The sequence below is a fragment of the Mirounga leonina genome, unplaced genomic scaffold, assembly GCF_011800145.1.
Source record: "Mirounga leonina isolate KUSES-001 unplaced genomic scaffold, KU_Mleo_1.0 Mir_93, whole genome shotgun sequence".
Lineage (NCBI taxonomy): Eukaryota > Metazoa > Chordata > Mammalia > Carnivora > Phocidae > Mirounga > Mirounga leonina.
This window is the reverse complement of record NW_023270854.1, coordinates 46,459,658-46,476,358: the sequence shown is the minus strand read 5'-3', so window position 1 is coordinate 46,476,358 and position 16,701 is coordinate 46,459,658. Positions and strand designations below refer to the sequence as shown.

Sequence of the window (16,701 nt, the reverse complement as noted above, 5' to 3'; positions counted from 1 at the left end):
GATTCTCAGATTCAGGGGTTGTACTTTTTTCAATCTTGTCTTCCACAGCACCCAGCTTACAGCGGCTGGCACATAGTAGTCCTCGAAAAAAAAACGTCATTGAACTGGACTTTGTTATACATAAGTAAAATATGATAGTCTTTCTGATATATATGTTAACTAAGTCATCCTGGGCAACAACTGGGTTAACCTGCAAGTTATGTAATGTGTCCTTCTTGGAGTGAACAACTAGTGTACCTATGACCACTTGTATTGTTACCGGATCCCCAAGACCAGGTTCTTGAGTCTGAAAGTCATAGAAATGAACACTGAACTTGAAAGAAAGAAAATAGGCAGAGTTTACTAGAGATAGCTTGTACATAGAGGAGGCAGCAAGAAAAAGGAAAGTCACTCTCCAAAGGGGTAGCATGCCAAACTTATAAAGGCACTTTTCCCAAAGAGTGAGGGGCTGGGAATGGCCAAGCATCCTTCAGTCCCACGGTCATTATCTTGTGATCGTTACTCTTCAGGGGACACAAGACAATCACAGGATGCCTTTCTCCATGGTCGACATACTTTTAGGGCTCCTGAAAAATAGAAATACTGGTACAAGCCGTCTTTAAATTGTTACTTCTAATTTTACCCAGACAACCATGACTCCCTAATGGCTGTTATCTCTCGTTTGATCGCTTTCCCAGAAGGAGGGATTTGTCTCTGAGTGTGTGGAAACTTTTAACCCCTGCCTCTGACCAGTGGCTTTATAGGAGTTAGGTCCCTCTTGCTTATCCTACTGTCTCAGTATGACACTTGCATGAAAAAGAATTCCATACAGGCAAATAATTCTAAAATTTGCTTGGATTACTTAATTGAATAAAGGAAAACAATAGAACTGCTATCTTAAGTGTGGAGGAATGAAAGCATTTTTTTTTTTTTACTTTTTATCACAAGGCAATGTTAGTTAGCTTCGTAGGCAAGTATGGTGGGGTGGGGGTGCAGAAACAGTAACATTGGTCGCAGGCAGAAGTGAGGGGCTGCCCACCAAAGGTCATTTCCTTTTCAGAGAGGTAAGGGAAGTCAGGTTGCTGCCGAGTTCAGAAAACTGTTGTTTTTTGGTCTGGTTTTAGAAATGACGAAACAAGTCTCTGTGGTATCTGGGCATCCAGTTCCCTATCTGGGGATATAATCTGTGTTCTCATTTTCCCTTTGCTGTCTCCCAGATCTCCTTGTTTTCACTGTTTCTGTCTCCAAGAAGATGGCAGGGTGAAGAGGGTGAAGAGAAGTGAAGAAATGTGTATTTTTAGCCATGACACAGCTCAATGTTCTGAGTCTTCTCTCACAACCACATTTAAAAATAAATGTCAAGAGTTAGGCTTTAAGTGATTTCTTAGTGTCCACATCCTCTTCCCTCCTTAATGGGGGCCTGTCTTCTTCTGACTGGTTACCCTCTGTATAGTGTTTCTTTCAACTCTGGATGTATAAATCACTAGCCAGTGGAATGCATACCGTTTTTTAAGATGTTATATAAAATGCCTTCTATTTAAAGGTCTAAATATGCACCTTTATCCTCAGTTTACAGCTGTTCGTATCCAACAATATAAAAATGATTTACCATCAAAATCACATACTAGGTTATGCCTTCAATTCATTTATTGATGAAATATTTCTACAACATACACTGAGGCTAAGAAATCAGGCCATGTACACAAACATGAGCAATACAGGCTCTGCTTTCTAGGAGTTTCCATCTAGACAACTCTTTCATGGGGCTGTGTGAGGTTTGCTGACATTAGACCTGCCTGGGATTCCAGATAAAATGCAGATGCCTGGACCCCACCTCAGTTTTAATGACTCAGATCATATATGAGATCATATATCTACCTGTCTTCAAAATACCTTCCAAATGTAAGTGATACTCTTTTTTGCTTTCAGAAAGAGATGTGATGATGATCAAATAAAACTCATTAAGGGCGTGTGTGTCTATCCTCCCTCAGCCAGGCTTCCAGAAAATACTAGGTTTTACTTTAACGACTAGGACTTACCCACTATGTGCAATGAGACCTACAATTAAACCTCACTTCAGCCCTCACTGGCTGCATGGCACTGGGAAAATTATCCAACTTCTTCATATTTATTTTCACATCTGTAAACTTGGGATAAAGCCCACCGCACAGGGTTACTTTGAGAATTAAACAGAACAACATATGTAAAGTCTTAATCTAGCAGCAGACATGTAGTGATGGCAGCCAACGGCCATTTCTGATTTATGGGTGCTTTTCAAGATGAGGGTTTATTTTGCATAATAAACTATGTTTTTCGGTCCCAGATATGTGACATCAAAGAAGCAAACCATGAACTCCCTTCTCCCTCTGTCTTGCAGCCTGTGGTTTAGAATGATTTTTAAAAATTTTAAATTAAGAGCTTTATTGAGTTATGATTTACATACTGAAAAATTCACCATTTACAGCGTATAATCCAGTGGTTTTTAGTATATTTACAAAGTTGTGCAATCATCACCACTATATAATTTTAGAATATTTTCAAGATGAATTTTGCATGTGAGTGCACGCGTGTATGTGTGTGTGTATTAGGGAAGCAGCTCTTTTAATAGAATCTTTTAAAGAAAATATACAATATTATACACTGTAGCAGATAATATCTTCCTTTACCTACCTTGGGAGACTACAGATACTTTCTTTCTTAAGATATTATTTTTTCATCTCTTGAATTCCTTTTCTGGAATTGTCTTCAAAATTTTATTCCCATTGTTTAAAATATCTGCAATTGTGATGGATCCCCTTTTGAAGATAGACATGAAAGGGATCAGGAATGGTGATTAGCTCCCCTTGACGACTAATGGGGGAACTCAAACTGGCAAATACTATTTGGGACTCAAAATTCAAGAACTGGCTTATACGCTAGTGAGACAGCTATTCTGGTGTGGTCCATATCTAACTCTAAAGATGGAAAGAGTCAACAAATTAATAGAAAAATCAGCATCTATCAGTTTATAAAGTAAACATTTTTTGTACTCATTTAAGGAGTAAAGCCCAGAATTAAATGGATTCTGACAAACTTTGTACCAAGGTCTACTATGGCACTTACCATATTGTGCTATCAATGTGTATCTGGCTACATGTCTCATCTGCAGTAATGAGAGGGCTTGTATCTATGTCTAAATCTTGCACAGTGGGAACACTCAGTGAGTGCCCTGGGAAATAACAGAGATTCAGGACACTCAGCTCCAGGATGTCCAAGTATTTGCACAGATAATACTTGTATGGATTGCCTGCACTGCTAGAAAACTTTTTCTTCAACTAGTTCCTAAAGTTACCACGGGGAATTTAGTGGTGCTGAGTTATGGGTTGGGACACCTAGATTGCTAACTGAACCCCAGAGCAAAACACAAGTGACTTATAAATAAGGCACTATTTTTTATTAGCAGTGCATCCCTCTTTGCAAAGGTAAGAGCTGACTGTAAAACGTGTTACATACACAGGACACAGAAGATGCATTTTTAAAATCTTCATGCCAAATATTAATTGATTTCCTTGTCCAACCCTTCAGGTCGTGTCAAAAATATTTTAATGGATTATTAAAGCAGAGATAATTCAGATCCAAATGAAGATGTCTAAAACCTGGATATTTTTACTTTATATGTTTTATACATTCAGAAGAAAATCTGCACTTCCTCCTCAGGCTGCATTAATAACAGCAAAGATGTAATGTTTACAGTAGAAATCGTTTAAATTAATCATCTCCATATGATGCATCTGGTTATTTAATTGCACAGGCTTTTTTTTGTGGCTGGATATTTCAAGATAATACCGTTGACAAGTAAATATATGAACAGAAGGATCAATTGGCTTCAATTTATATTAGAACACTAATTGTATGGATTCAGATAATATCTTGCCATGACAGCTTACGAAACACAGGTCCACTATTTCATTTACTTGCCTTGAAGGTACTGATTGTCTTCATACTACAAATGAGAGAACTAAACCTGAAAGAGGTTTAAGTAGAATTGCCCTCGGTCACAAAGTCAATGCACTGCAGAACCAGAATTGTAATCTCTGATTTAGACTCCTGGCACAATCTCCTTCCCCCTGTACTTCCAACTCATCCGCTCGGTAGCTCACCCTCACCATACAACTTACAAACAGGTGTTGAGCACCTATTACGTGCTCTAGACAGTCTTAGGGAATCTGACTACACTTGAAGATTTGGAAATAAATCCACTCTGAGAAGCAAATGTCAAGACTGCTGCTTCTGCCCAAAATAGATTCACATATGTGGTTAGGTGAACAGAAAGGTATCTCTTCCTTTCTCCTTCAGTCAGGGAGAAGCCTTGTGGTTAGAAGAACTGGGATATGACATTTGTTATTAGTTAATGTAGGAAAGGTTTAATAACATCTTAGCATATTAAGGCTAGGCTTGTTAGTAAGTAACAAGGTAAAGTTACATGGAGGGAAGGAAAATAATTTTTTTAGATAAAAACGGAAATTCCAGATCAAAATTTATCATAGTGGCAAGATAAGTTTGATTTTTTTAAAAAGATTCTATTTATTTCAGAGAGAGAGAGAGAGAGAGCATGCGAGCATGAGCCGGGGGAGGGGCAGAGGAGAAGCAGACTCAGTGTGGGGATCGATCCCAGGACTCCAGGATCATGACCTGAGCCAAAGGCAGACACTTAAACGACTGAGCCACCCAGGCACGCCACTAGGTTTGGTTTTAGATACGCCAGAAGAAAATCCACCAGTGTACTAAACGAAACCTCCTTTCGACACCTTTCCCTGTCCTCTTCCATAGGCCCAGAGCCCATTTGCTTCCCACCCCCGGGACTCAGCAGACCCAGACCTTGAAACCAGGGACAACCTCTTCCTTTTCAGAGCAGCAATCAGTGGACAGAGAAGTCATGGGCATTCACCAGAGGCTGCAAAATGTGCAAATCATGAGAAGGTACTAAGGGAGAGGGAGACTTGATTATTTCTGTAAGGAGCAGGGAGGGTGGTAGATCTAGGGAGCAGCAATTATCAGTGAAAAGCAAGGAGGCAGGTTAAAGGCAAGGGATGCAGAAGGAAACGAGAAGGGAGAAAGAGAAGGAAAGAGAGAACCTCTGTGAAGACCAAGAGAGGAGCTGAGCTCCCACTCAAACACGTCGTAATCCAGGACTTGGGCAGGAGGCCTCACTGCTTGACTTACTTACCCGGGGCGGGGGGGTGGTGGGTGGGTTAAGCCACTGGAGGAAGGACATGATGTCTTCCCCAGTCGTGCCTCCAAATCTATACAGCAGCAGAGCAATGATCTCACCTCTAGTAAATACCTGCTTAAACCTATATTATGTCCATTGGGTATTCGGTTTGGGGAAAAGCAGATGAAAAGGCATCCAGTCTGAAGGGGATAGTTTCCTGCTTCATGGTCACCACTGTGGTCTGCAGGGCAGTGGGAGTGTCTGTTGGAGGCATCCACCCTGCTGGAGAAACAGCCAGGTGGATCCCCTTGGGTCCACCACGTGCTTCTCTCCTTAGAGGCCAGAGAAAAGGAAGGAACCTGCTTTACAGTTTTACATGTCAACCCTTGACTTGTGCTTTTTAATTAAAAGCAGTTAACTCAATCTTCTCTCACCTCCGGTAGAGTGACAGGGCTGAGTTTGATAGCAAAGCTAGCATACCATGAAAATGCAGTAACAATAATTTCCCAGCTCTCCTCCATTTTAGAGTTCCAGACATTCTGGGAACCTATATTTATTTCAACTGGTGGTGCAGGTTTACAGAAAGATACATCAAGGCATGGTTACTAGTATTCCTAAAAAATGTTAATATGACTGAAGCACATACAAGACTTCTTAAGGTAGTATATTCTCTAAATGCATTTAAAACAATTCCAAAAACTCAAAACATGTTTAGGAAGACAAGAGTAGGGAATGTTGCTAGTTGTCCCTCTGACATCCATTTCCTACATTCCTTTTCTTAGTGGGCCTAGAATTTCCCAGTGGTGCAATTGGTTTCACTGCCCAGATCCTGGAGCAGGCTCTGATTGGCTTAATCCAGTCATAATAAACCACCTCCTTCTAACCACATTGATTGGTTTAAGAATGAGCACCTGGGGGTACCTGGGTGGCTCAGTTGGTAGAGCATTGGACTCTTGATTTTGGCTTAGGTCATGATTTCAGGGTCCTGGAATGCAGCTCCTTATCGGGCTCCGTGCTCAGCTGGGAGTCTCCTTCTCTCCGTCTCCCTCTTCCCCTGCCCCCTGCTCTCTCTCTCTCTCCCTCCCTCAAATAAATAAAGCTTAAAAAAAAAAAAATTGAGCACCCTGAAAGCCACTGAAAGCCAATGAGATTCAGTTAGGGGATTTTGGGTTAAGTGTTGAAAATGTAATGCCCTGCTACTGGATGTGAAAAAGCAAGCAGGTAGCCCCGGGAAACTTCCAGCTTTTTGGGTACTGGGACAGAAGGGCCTACAAATAGACCCACCAAGCACGGTGGTAGAAAGGTGGAGAAATTGGGTCCAAGTCACAGTTTTGCAGCCCTGGCTCAGCCTCCTTTTGGGAAATCCCCTTTATGAACCAATAAATTTGCTTTTCTGGGCCATTTGGGTCAGATTTTTCTGTTACTTGCCATCAAGATGTCTTAACTTACAAAAAATCTACCATGTAAAAAGTAAGACACATCTAAAACTTTTCACAAATAATTTAGACTTAGAGTTTCATTTTCACAATGAAATCTCATGAAGAACCACAAAATACTGATAATACCCACAAGAAGTATGTAGAAAGGAAATCATTTTTTTTCCTCCATTTGAGAGCTTTTCCTCTTCCTCTCCCTCCCTCTCCTTTGCTCCTTCCTCCTGCCAAAGGGAACACTGGGTAAATCCTATTAGGCTGCAGCCAAGTGCCCTGAAGCCTGCCTTTAGTGCAACAAATGGGTGCTGAGAATCTTACCATTTCAAGTGTATGGCGCCCTAACGTGTTGGTAATCTAAATTTTCCTTCCTTTTGTAAGTAATATACACTATGACCTCTTAAACATCCATTGTTACCTAGTGAAGAAAACACGAGCAGCTTTCAGTCCCTGCCTGCCAGGTGTGAACATTGGGCAGGTGTCAGTGCCAACTACAGCTGTTACAGATCTAATTACTGGGTCATGTATTGCCTCGCTTCCGGGTTGTGAGCCCCGTTTTGAATCCTCTTCGTATCCCTCGTTGCAGAGCAAATATTTGAAAATGTCCATTCAAGATGCTGCTGCTAATCTAATTGTTGCATTTGGTTAGATCCAATTTGGCACATATCTGGTGTAAATTACATGGCAGAGTTATTCTCTATCCATATCACCTATTATGGGGTGTTGGGCAGTTGCACTGGATCTTGCCCCAATTGCTCAACAGCTAAATTTCACCAAGTCTGTATAACCATTTGTACTAGGTTTCTAAGACAGATTGCTTTGATTTTGCTCATCCCCCACCCCCCATTCTGAGCTGCTGGGTCCCAGATCCAACTTGTTAATGCCCACGGGGCCATCAACTCCTTGATGGACATGGAGAACTGGGCTTGGCTGCTTTCTCCAGGTGGGGGAGGACAGGTTATCTGCTAGGTTTGGTATTGCCCTCTTGGCTTCTCTCCCTTGTTGACTAGATTGTTTCAGGATTAGGCGGTAGATGTTTCCATAGATCCAAAGTTCAGGCAGCTTAGAAGTACTGGGCATGTTGTCAGCTCTGGTTACCACTGGCAATGTGTGACCAGGGAACACTCTGTCAAGAGCCCCATGGTCAGTACAGTACCGAAGACGTGTGTTAGATGGCCCAGTAAAAGATACAGACACACACATAGATGTATTAAAGAACACATGGGCACTTCTGTCACTCAGGATCTGGCACTCGGTGCTGGCTTCAAAGAACTTAGAACCCTTAACACCCATTCTCACAATTAACAATGTTCAGACTGCAAGGCAATGTGACTTATGTCTTGCTCAATGTCCTAAAAACAAAGGTTACAGCCTATGAATGCCATGTAGATCTGTGGCACTGGTGATATTGGAATCTTTTTATTATTATTATTTATTATTATTATTATTATTATTATTATTATTATTATTATTATTATTATTATGTTTGAATCTAACACTATTTTACATCCAAAAGTACTTGGATAAAAAACCTGGCAAACCTATCAAGTCCTTTCAGATCACATGAACGCAGTGACTCCTGTATTTTTGTACAAAGCATTGTTTCCCAGAGGTGAGAATCATCCATTTTCTTCTTTTGATGTTCCAATTTGTGGCTCCAGATGTACTCAAGAATTAGTATGGTGTTCTGACAAATGACAGCTAAGGAATGACAGCAATTCACGTATCTTAAGTATATGAATGTTGGAAATACTCTATGGGTTTAGATAATTCTTGCAAGGGATGGCACAAATCACAAAATAAGTGATAGCAACTCGTATGATGAAATAAAAATATTTTGGAAGTATTTTCTGTGCTAATTTATCATATTGACCTCATTATAATGCTGGATGTGAATGGGTGAATCTCTAAACCCGAATATCGCTTTAATTTTTTAAAAGTTTCAGTTGTAAATGCTTCAGCAGAGCCATTTCTCCAAACTGAAATTAATAAACCACACTATAAGAACGACAATGACTTAAGAAAGGTGGTCCGATTTGACATTAAGAACATAATCTTGATTGTCACAACATATTTAGTGATTTTGCTAAAATAAAGGTGAAAAATAGAAATTTCTGGAAAAACATAAACATTACTTGTGAATTGTCTCCATAATATTACCCACGCAGACATTACCAGCCCATCATTAGAACAGTCAGACATATGCAATAATGACTGAGTTCCGTCATCTTTGACATTTTACTGATACTCGGTCATATAATAAACCGGAGCTTTATACTTATATTTTCTGTTTCATTGGTATGAAAGTATAATTGTCAGGGTAATAATAGAAAACACTTGAAGAGCTTAATTTATAAACTTTAAATATTTAGGCATTTGCCACATTAGCCTCCATTTGTCCTCTTGCCCCATGGGGCAAAAATGTTGGTGGCGGCCAGAGAGGGTGCGTACCAGGATCCAGGATCCTCCCGGCTCTATTCCTCAGCGCGGGGCTCCCGGCAGCTAGCCGGCAGGTGCCCTCCGGCCCCGCCCCCGCCTCCCACCTCCTCGGGGATTGGCTACCTTGGGCTAGGGGGGCGGCCCCAAGGTCGGGATAAAGTTGGGGGTCGCGGGCGCCGCCGGCTCCAGGTACTACCCACTAGGGTAGAGTGCGCCGAGTGCGGCCAGGTGGTCTCCAGCCGTGCGCTCTCGCTGCGTCCCAGGCGCAGTTCCCCATCCCCCTTTCGAGCCCGCTTGCTTCCCCGCGACCCCCAGGTGCGGCTCTTTGGGAGGGAAAAGTCAAAGTCCGGGCCTCAGTGCCTCGCGAGTGTCCGAGCAGGCTCAGCGCGCTGGCCCAGGGCGGCGGGGCGAGGGGTGCGGGGTGGGGACCCGGGCCGGGAGGGACCCGGGCGGCGCGCCGAGGCTGCAGGAAGCAGGGGCGGCGGCCGCTCGGGCCCTGGCTTGGCGGGGTGAGAGACACCCGGAAACGGATTCCATCGGGTGCCCGCGCGAGGGGAGCGTCTCGGAGGGAGCGGGAGGAGCCGGCGGGCGGGCGGGCGGCTGCTGAGTAATTCCCGCGGCGGCGGGAGGTGGCGGCCTGGGCGCTCCCGTCCCCCGCCGCGCTGCAGCCGGCCCGGCTCCTCCCCCCGGCCCGCCCCGGCCCGCCCAGCCGCGCGCCGCCCCTCCCCCGCCCCGCTCGGCTGCGCGCCGCTCCGGGCAGGTAGAGCCGGGCTGCGGGCGCGCCGGGGCCGCAGCAGCTGTCGCCCCACCTCGCCTCGGCCCTGCGCACAGCCTCGCGCGCCCATGGCGGGCTCGGAGCAGCAGCGGCCGCGGCGGCAGGACGACGGAGACTCGACCGTGGCGGCGGCGGCGGCGGCGGCACCCCTGCAGGACGCGGAGCTGGCCCTGGCTGGCATCAACATGCTGCTCAACAACGGCTTCAGGGAGTCGGACCAGCTTTTCAAACAATACAGGTGACTGACGCGCCCTGCTCCCCCGCCCGGGCCACGCGCCCCTCCGGGCCGGCTCCCGCGCCGCGATCTGCCGCGGGCCCCAGAAGCCGCCTCCCCCTCCCGTGGGTCACTAATCCCCGGCCCCGGTGACCAGGTCGCCACCCTCGGCCTGCGCTGCAACCGGCGCTTCTGCGCCTTTGTCACATCGCCCCCTTCCACCCCCGTTCCGTTGTCCTTTCGCCCCGCGGGACCCGCCACCTGTCCTCCCCGCGCTCCCGCAGTCTCCCGTCACTTTCTCGCCCCCCCCCCCCCCGAGAGGGGCGCCCAGTGCTTGTCCGCTTCTCTCTCACGGGTCCCGAGCCCGTTGGTTTGGGGACCTGGGACCGGATGCGATGGGAGGCAGCTGGGAGCCTCAGACTCTCAGTGCTGTGCCCGAGCCGCCTTTGTGACACAGAGCGCGCCAGCTGCATCGTGCCCTTTTCTTGTGCCTCGCGTTGCTTTGCATCGTTGTGCGTTCCAAACGCTTTTCTTGTTTGAAAACACATATGCGTAATTGCCTGCTAGTGCGGGAATGAAAAAGAAAACTCAACCGAACTCGGCTTGCTCACCTCTCTCTGCCTGTCTTCTGGACCTCAGTCCTCAAAATGAGTTCCTAATGCCTTTCAAGCGAGTGTACTTATTATGGACTTCTCTAACTTGAGGAAGAAAATGGAGGGATTGTAAATATATGTAAGGGTGGAAGGGAGAACACGTGTGCTCAGTTAGTTGCTTTTTAAAAATTCGTCTCCTAAAAAAATGAATCAAAAGAACTGAAACCCGTTATCGTTCTTCTGTGAGTGGGAGGAGCCTTCAGTTTCACTGGGGACCAGAAGCATCTGCTTTCTGGTTTAGGAAACAAGTTTGTGATTTGTCCTTCCAGTGTTGAGTCTCAAGGATGTTGATTAGCAACTTCCCTGTAGGTGTTTAAGGGACAGATGCTTCACACTTTTTCAGACCTGGGTGGTTTGGTAGGAATGAAGGGACCGTTGTGCATCTGTGATTATGAGCCATGGTCTGTAAGGAAATGAGAGGAGGGATAGGGGAGGTAGAGACAGATGCGTTTCGTTTTCTGACTTAAAAGATTGGTGGTTCTACGGTTGGAGCTTTCACTTTTTAATGGCAAAGCGAGTATCTCACTCAACTATGAACTCTTCACTAAAGACCATTTACTCTTAAGTCAGTTTTTTGTTTAAAAAACAAACAAACAAACAAACAAACAAACAAAAAACAAAAAAAAACCCCGAAGTGGAAACATCTTAGCTTTACTCAGGCCATTTTATTTTTAAAGGCTACCAGGCTGATTTCAGTCTGAGAATGTACTTCATGAAAAAACCACATGTGAGTGTTTGGTACAGTGCTCTGATTTTTTTTTTTTTTTTTAAGATTACCAGTTGTGTTGTATGAGAGAGAAGGCTGGAGAAAACCTGAGTCAAATTAAATTTACTCTTTGACTCAAGATACTGTGCTTGCCTATTTCAATACTTCTTGCTTTTGAAATGTTCTTGTTTTAACATTTTTTTCTAAACTGCTTTCATGTACTTAAATAGCACCTTGTTTCTGTATATTGAAAGCATGAAATAAGGCAGAAATACTGTTATCTAGACTATTTTATGTGCCGTTAAAAGAAGGCAGATTATGAGTGATAGTTATTTTCTCAGAGAAACTGATGCACCTAAAAAGGAGTTTCTCTGTGGGTGAGTGTGTTGAGGGTAGAGGAGGGGGAGGTGTCCAGGGAGGATTTACAGTATATAGACAGGAACTGTCTTTGTGTGTGTGTGTGTGTGTGTGTGTGTGTGTGTTTGAGATTCATTTTATTTTAGAGCGGACAGGCAGGGGGAGGGGCAGAGGGAGAAGGAAAGAAGCAGACTCCCCACTGAGCCAGGGCACCCAAGACACAGGGCTCAGTCCCACAACCCTGAGATCATAGCCTGAGCTGAAATCAAGAGTTCCCCACTCAACCGACTGAGCCCCCCCACAGGCGCCCCTACTTGTGTTTTGAAATAAAAGATGAAACTATTGTAGTATCTGTTTTCTGCCAGGCACAGTGCTGGCATATTCTCGCTTATATTCTTATATTCTCACTATTCTGGTGACAACAAAAGGGTGAGCTGTATTTTTATCATGACAATTTTATCATGAGGGGCTTGAGACTCCGTGTTTAGCTTGGACCAGGACACAAGCGTAGTGGTTCTAAATCAGGGCTCTTTTCATTATCTCATTCTGCTGCCTCACTAAAATTATTATACAGTTGACCCTTGGCCAACATGGGTTTGAACTGCAGGGATCTACTTCCACATGTATTTTTTAACAGTACTGTAAATGTATTTTTGCTTCCTTGTGATTTTTTTTTTTTTTTTTAAGATTTCCTTTGTTAGAGAGCATAAGCAGGGAGAGCGGCAGGCAGAGGGAGAAGCAGGCTCCACGCTGAGCAGGGAGCCTGATGTGGGACTCGATCCCAGGACCTCTGGGATCATGACCTGAGCCGAAGGCAGACGCTTAACCGACTGAGCCACCCAGGCATCCCTTCCTTGTGATTTTCTTAAGAATTTTTCCTCTAGTTTTCTTTATTATAGGAATACAGTATGTAGTACAACAAACAAAATACTATCAATAAGGCTTCTGGTCAACAGTTTGTTACTAGCAGTTAAGTTTTTGGGGAGTCAAAACTTATATATGGTTGGTGCCCCTGACCCTCATACTGTTCAAGGGTCAACTGTATTTTGTGATTTGCCTTCTGATCTTATTTTCTAGTAATTTAAACTTTTTAAAGGTGTAGACAGTGGTAGCATTTTCCCGTGAGCTTTCCCTTGATCCCTCTAATTTGTCCATGATGTGGGATGGCCTTGCATTCTTGCCACCTCCCAATGTGCTGCTGGTCCATATTTTGGCAAACACACTTGTGTAGATGTGTGGTTGTGGACCAGAATCCCGTAACCAGGGTTACAGTTGTAGTTTTGCCACTTTTTGTAGCTGCTGACTTTGGTTACTCAAAATTTGCTTCCTCGCTTATAAAATGGGAGTAGTGTACATCATAATGTGGTTGTTAGGATTAAAAGAAATAATCCATGGTAGCTGGCACAATGTAAGCCCTCAGTAAACGCTAGCTAGCTTTATACTTGATGCCTTCCGCACTATTGTGCTTTCTTCTTGATGGCATAGTTTGAGTAGAAGGAAGAAACATCCTGTGTGCAGGTAGCTTTTATATATATATATATATATATATTTTTTTTTAATTTATTTATTTGACAGAGAGACACAGCAAGAGGGAACACAAGCAGGGGGTGGGAAAGGGAGAAGCAGGCCTCCCACAGAGCAGGGAGCCCGATGAGGGACTCGATCCCAGGACCCTGGGACCATGACCTGAGCCGAAGGCAGACGCTTAACGACTGAGCCACCCAGGCGCCCCGCAGGTAGCTTTTATATTTAAGGTTAGCCTCACAGAGGGTGTATGAAAGATTTAGATCCTCTTATGTATTGGGAAATGTGTCTTCTGTTCCAGAGTTGAATGGTCTGCTGGAAAACTTAGTGACTTTATTATAAGTACTCCAGGAACACCTCTACTCTGTTTATGGAAGAGAAAGCTATTTGGTTTTCTCCTTTCTTAGGATTGTTTTGTCACAGAAGACCATCCTTTCCCTACTAGTAAACCTTCCAGAAGCTTATCCTCATAGTTTAACAAAAGAAACATATTTTGCATCTAGTGTAACAATAACATCTTTATTAAAGCAAGAAGATCATTTTCTCATGCCACCTTATTAGCATGATAAGTTTCATGGACAGCTATGGAATGAGGAGAAATGGTTACTTCATAGAAACCTATCATGAAGGCCATTCTGAATTAATGGAAAGCCTGGATTGTGTAATTTAGATATGACATATAGGAATTAGAAATATATGCACAGTAGAGTCTTTCTTTTGAGCTGTAAGAGGCTCCTTAGTTGGGATTTTCAGAATATAACTCACTTCTACTGTAACTGTAGTAATAATGTAACAAGGTGCACTATTCTTGGAGCTGAGACCCCATCATGCACTTGGGGATGTGTTCCCAGAGGTTGAAACAGATGGATGCTGCTGTGGGGGCTTTCTGCTTTGACCCTGAGGACACAACTTTGCACCTTCATGAGACTGACTACCCGAAATCAAATTCCTATTGTTGGCCTTTGGGCTTCGTGATCTAATGCAGCTGAGCTCACTCCCCCTCTGCGCGCCCCCCCCCCCCCCGCACTCTTAACTGATGTTCACGTGTGTGACGGAGACTCAGAGATTTAGGTACTCAGACACACAATAAAATAGGGGCTAGTTATGTGCACAAGGAACAGGCCCTAGATTTTAGGTGTTGTGGTGTAGGTACAGTTGACAGTGGTGTGGCGAATGGGAGACGTGCCCAGGGTGCGCTCTGACCTATGGGAGTGGAGAGCAGCTGGAGTGTAACTCAGCAGGAAGGAAACTTTAGTGGAGGAAATGCTGTCTGAGCATCATGGGGGGGGGGGGGCGTTGGCAGGGGGGTGGAAATGGGTGAGCACAGCAAGCCGATCAATGTGATTAGGTTGTCCCATTGATTGGCTGATTCCGCACTTGGCATTTTCGCGGATCACTGGTCAGTCTGCATTTCCTGTGAGTCAGTGCAGCTTTTCGGGGTTACTTTGCTGCTGGTCATCCAGTTAACTCATGTTGTATGACCACCGTGTTCCTCACCATGGCCCTCACGGCCATAATTGACTCTTGGCGCCTTTTTCTCTTTTTGGCATGTGATATTACTTTTTTAATTGGAGAACTATCCGGAGAGGTGAAGCACATTAAGCTAGGAGGAAGACAGGAGACATTTGGAGTTCTTGGCCAGAATGAAATTTGTTCTTCTTTCCTGGACTGGACGTTTATCTCCCTCCTCTCCTTGGTGCCACAGCATCTCCTCCTGCTTTAACTCCTTGTGTTCTTTCTGACCTTAAAATATCTGCAGTTCTTCCCCTGCCAACACTACCACCAATTTTTGGCTGTAGGTGTTATTAAAAAGTCATATTAAAAAAACCATTGTCCTCTAAAACAAGAAGCATATAGTGGTTATAAAGAATGTTCATTGAGGATAAATATGCATAAATAAATATGGATTTGCTATAGAACTAGTAAATAGTTGGTGTTATGGATTGTTTTTCTTTTCTGTTTTAAATTGTAAAAGTGGCAAAAATTTATTAACAAAAGGCAAGAAAAATTCATGGTAGGTAATATGTTTAGGTTTAAAATGCAAGTATGGATCCTAAATTATTTAACACAATTTATGGTACATATGACAAGGCCTTATTACCTGTGTCTTATTTGTAAGCATGTTGATTACAAGCCAGTCTTGTCATAGAGGTGGCTCAGTATAATCCAGGGATTGCAAACGGTGGCCTACGGGCCAAATCTGGCCAGCTGTCTGTTTTTGTAAATAAAGTTTTATTGGGACACAGGCACTCTTGCTTGATTATGTCTTTTCTGTGGCTGTTGCATGATACAGCAACAGTAATGAATAGCTGAGAGACCATGTGGCCTACAAAGCCTAAAATATTTACTCTCTGGTCCTTTACAGAAAAAAAAATTACTGGCCCCTGGTACAAACCAGAGTTCTGTCTGGAAAAACTCAAAAGGCCTGTGCACAAGACCTGGGCCAGTAGGTGCCTGAGCCTCTTTGCCGAAAGCTGTGGCAGGTACTTTAGAGGACGGGAAGAGCTTGTAGGACACCTGTGTTTTCTCTATGATCTGGCTGTTCCCAGACAGCAGCATGCCTGTGTCTTGCTGCTGGAGTTTATGGAAAGTCCACAGATGCAGAAATGGAAGAAAAGGAGAAGCGATGAAAAGCAGAAATGGTGTAAGGGAACTGGCAGTAAAGACAGGAAACTCCTCTGTTGCCTTTTTCTATCCTTCTCAACTTAGGGCCACGTTTGTTTAAAAAAGAAAAAAGCTCATATATTTTTTTCCCCCAATTATTGTGCTTTCTGGAAAGGTCCCAGTTGAATATTCATTAAAGATTCATTTTGTTTAATCGAGATTCTTAAAAATGCAACTGCCTGTAGACTAATGGGAGAGTTTATGTATAGGAAATTAACAGGAAAAAAATGAATATACTGCAGGTGTGTGTGTGTGTGTGCGTGCGTGCGTGTGCATGCACCCGAAAGCACACAAAGTTAAAGATGTGAACCCTTAAAGAATCTGTGTGCTCTGAGTCCTGCATGCCGCATTAACAAGTTCTGGAAGATTGCCTTCGTCACTACCCTAGTTAGAGGACTTGTACTGGGTGAAATGAAGGTTTGGTGAAGGTAAGAAAACACAAAGGAAGAGAGCAAGAATACTGAAGTGTAGAACACTTCCTGTTCTAGTTACATGAAACCACTTGGAGATCCCCAAACACATCATCATATCTCAGGGGCCTAGATCTTTTTGCTCAGGTTGTTTTAGCTCCATTTTTTGCACCCCAGGCTCCTTTGCCAGGGTCACTCTCCTCCTTCCCCAGCAACAGCAGTGGGACTTTCGAAAAGCTAATGCTGAGAAGGGCTTGAGAAGAGTATAAACGAGGTACAGAAAGTAGATGGCTGTGCAGCAAAGAATTTTCCTGTTATTTCAAAACTGCCTAGTGCCAGGGCTGCGGTTGGCGGGGGGG

At 44.1% G+C, this 16,701-nt stretch overlaps 1 protein-coding gene across 1 annotated transcript in view; it reads left to right on the top strand.

The window, feature by feature from the left end:
- The first annotated feature begins 9,799 nt into the window (after positions 1 to 9,799).
- Positions 9,800 to 16,701, top strand: part of TTC39C (tetratricopeptide repeat domain 39C) — a 104,186-nt gene continuing 97,284 nt past the window's right edge. The window contains exon 1 of the mRNA XM_034995654.1: positions 9,800 to 10,052. Coding sequence (XP_034851545.1) covers positions 9,883 to 10,052 — 170 coding nt within the window. The 5' untranslated portion in view covers positions 9,800 to 9,882. The remainder of the gene's footprint in view (positions 10,053 to 16,701) is intronic.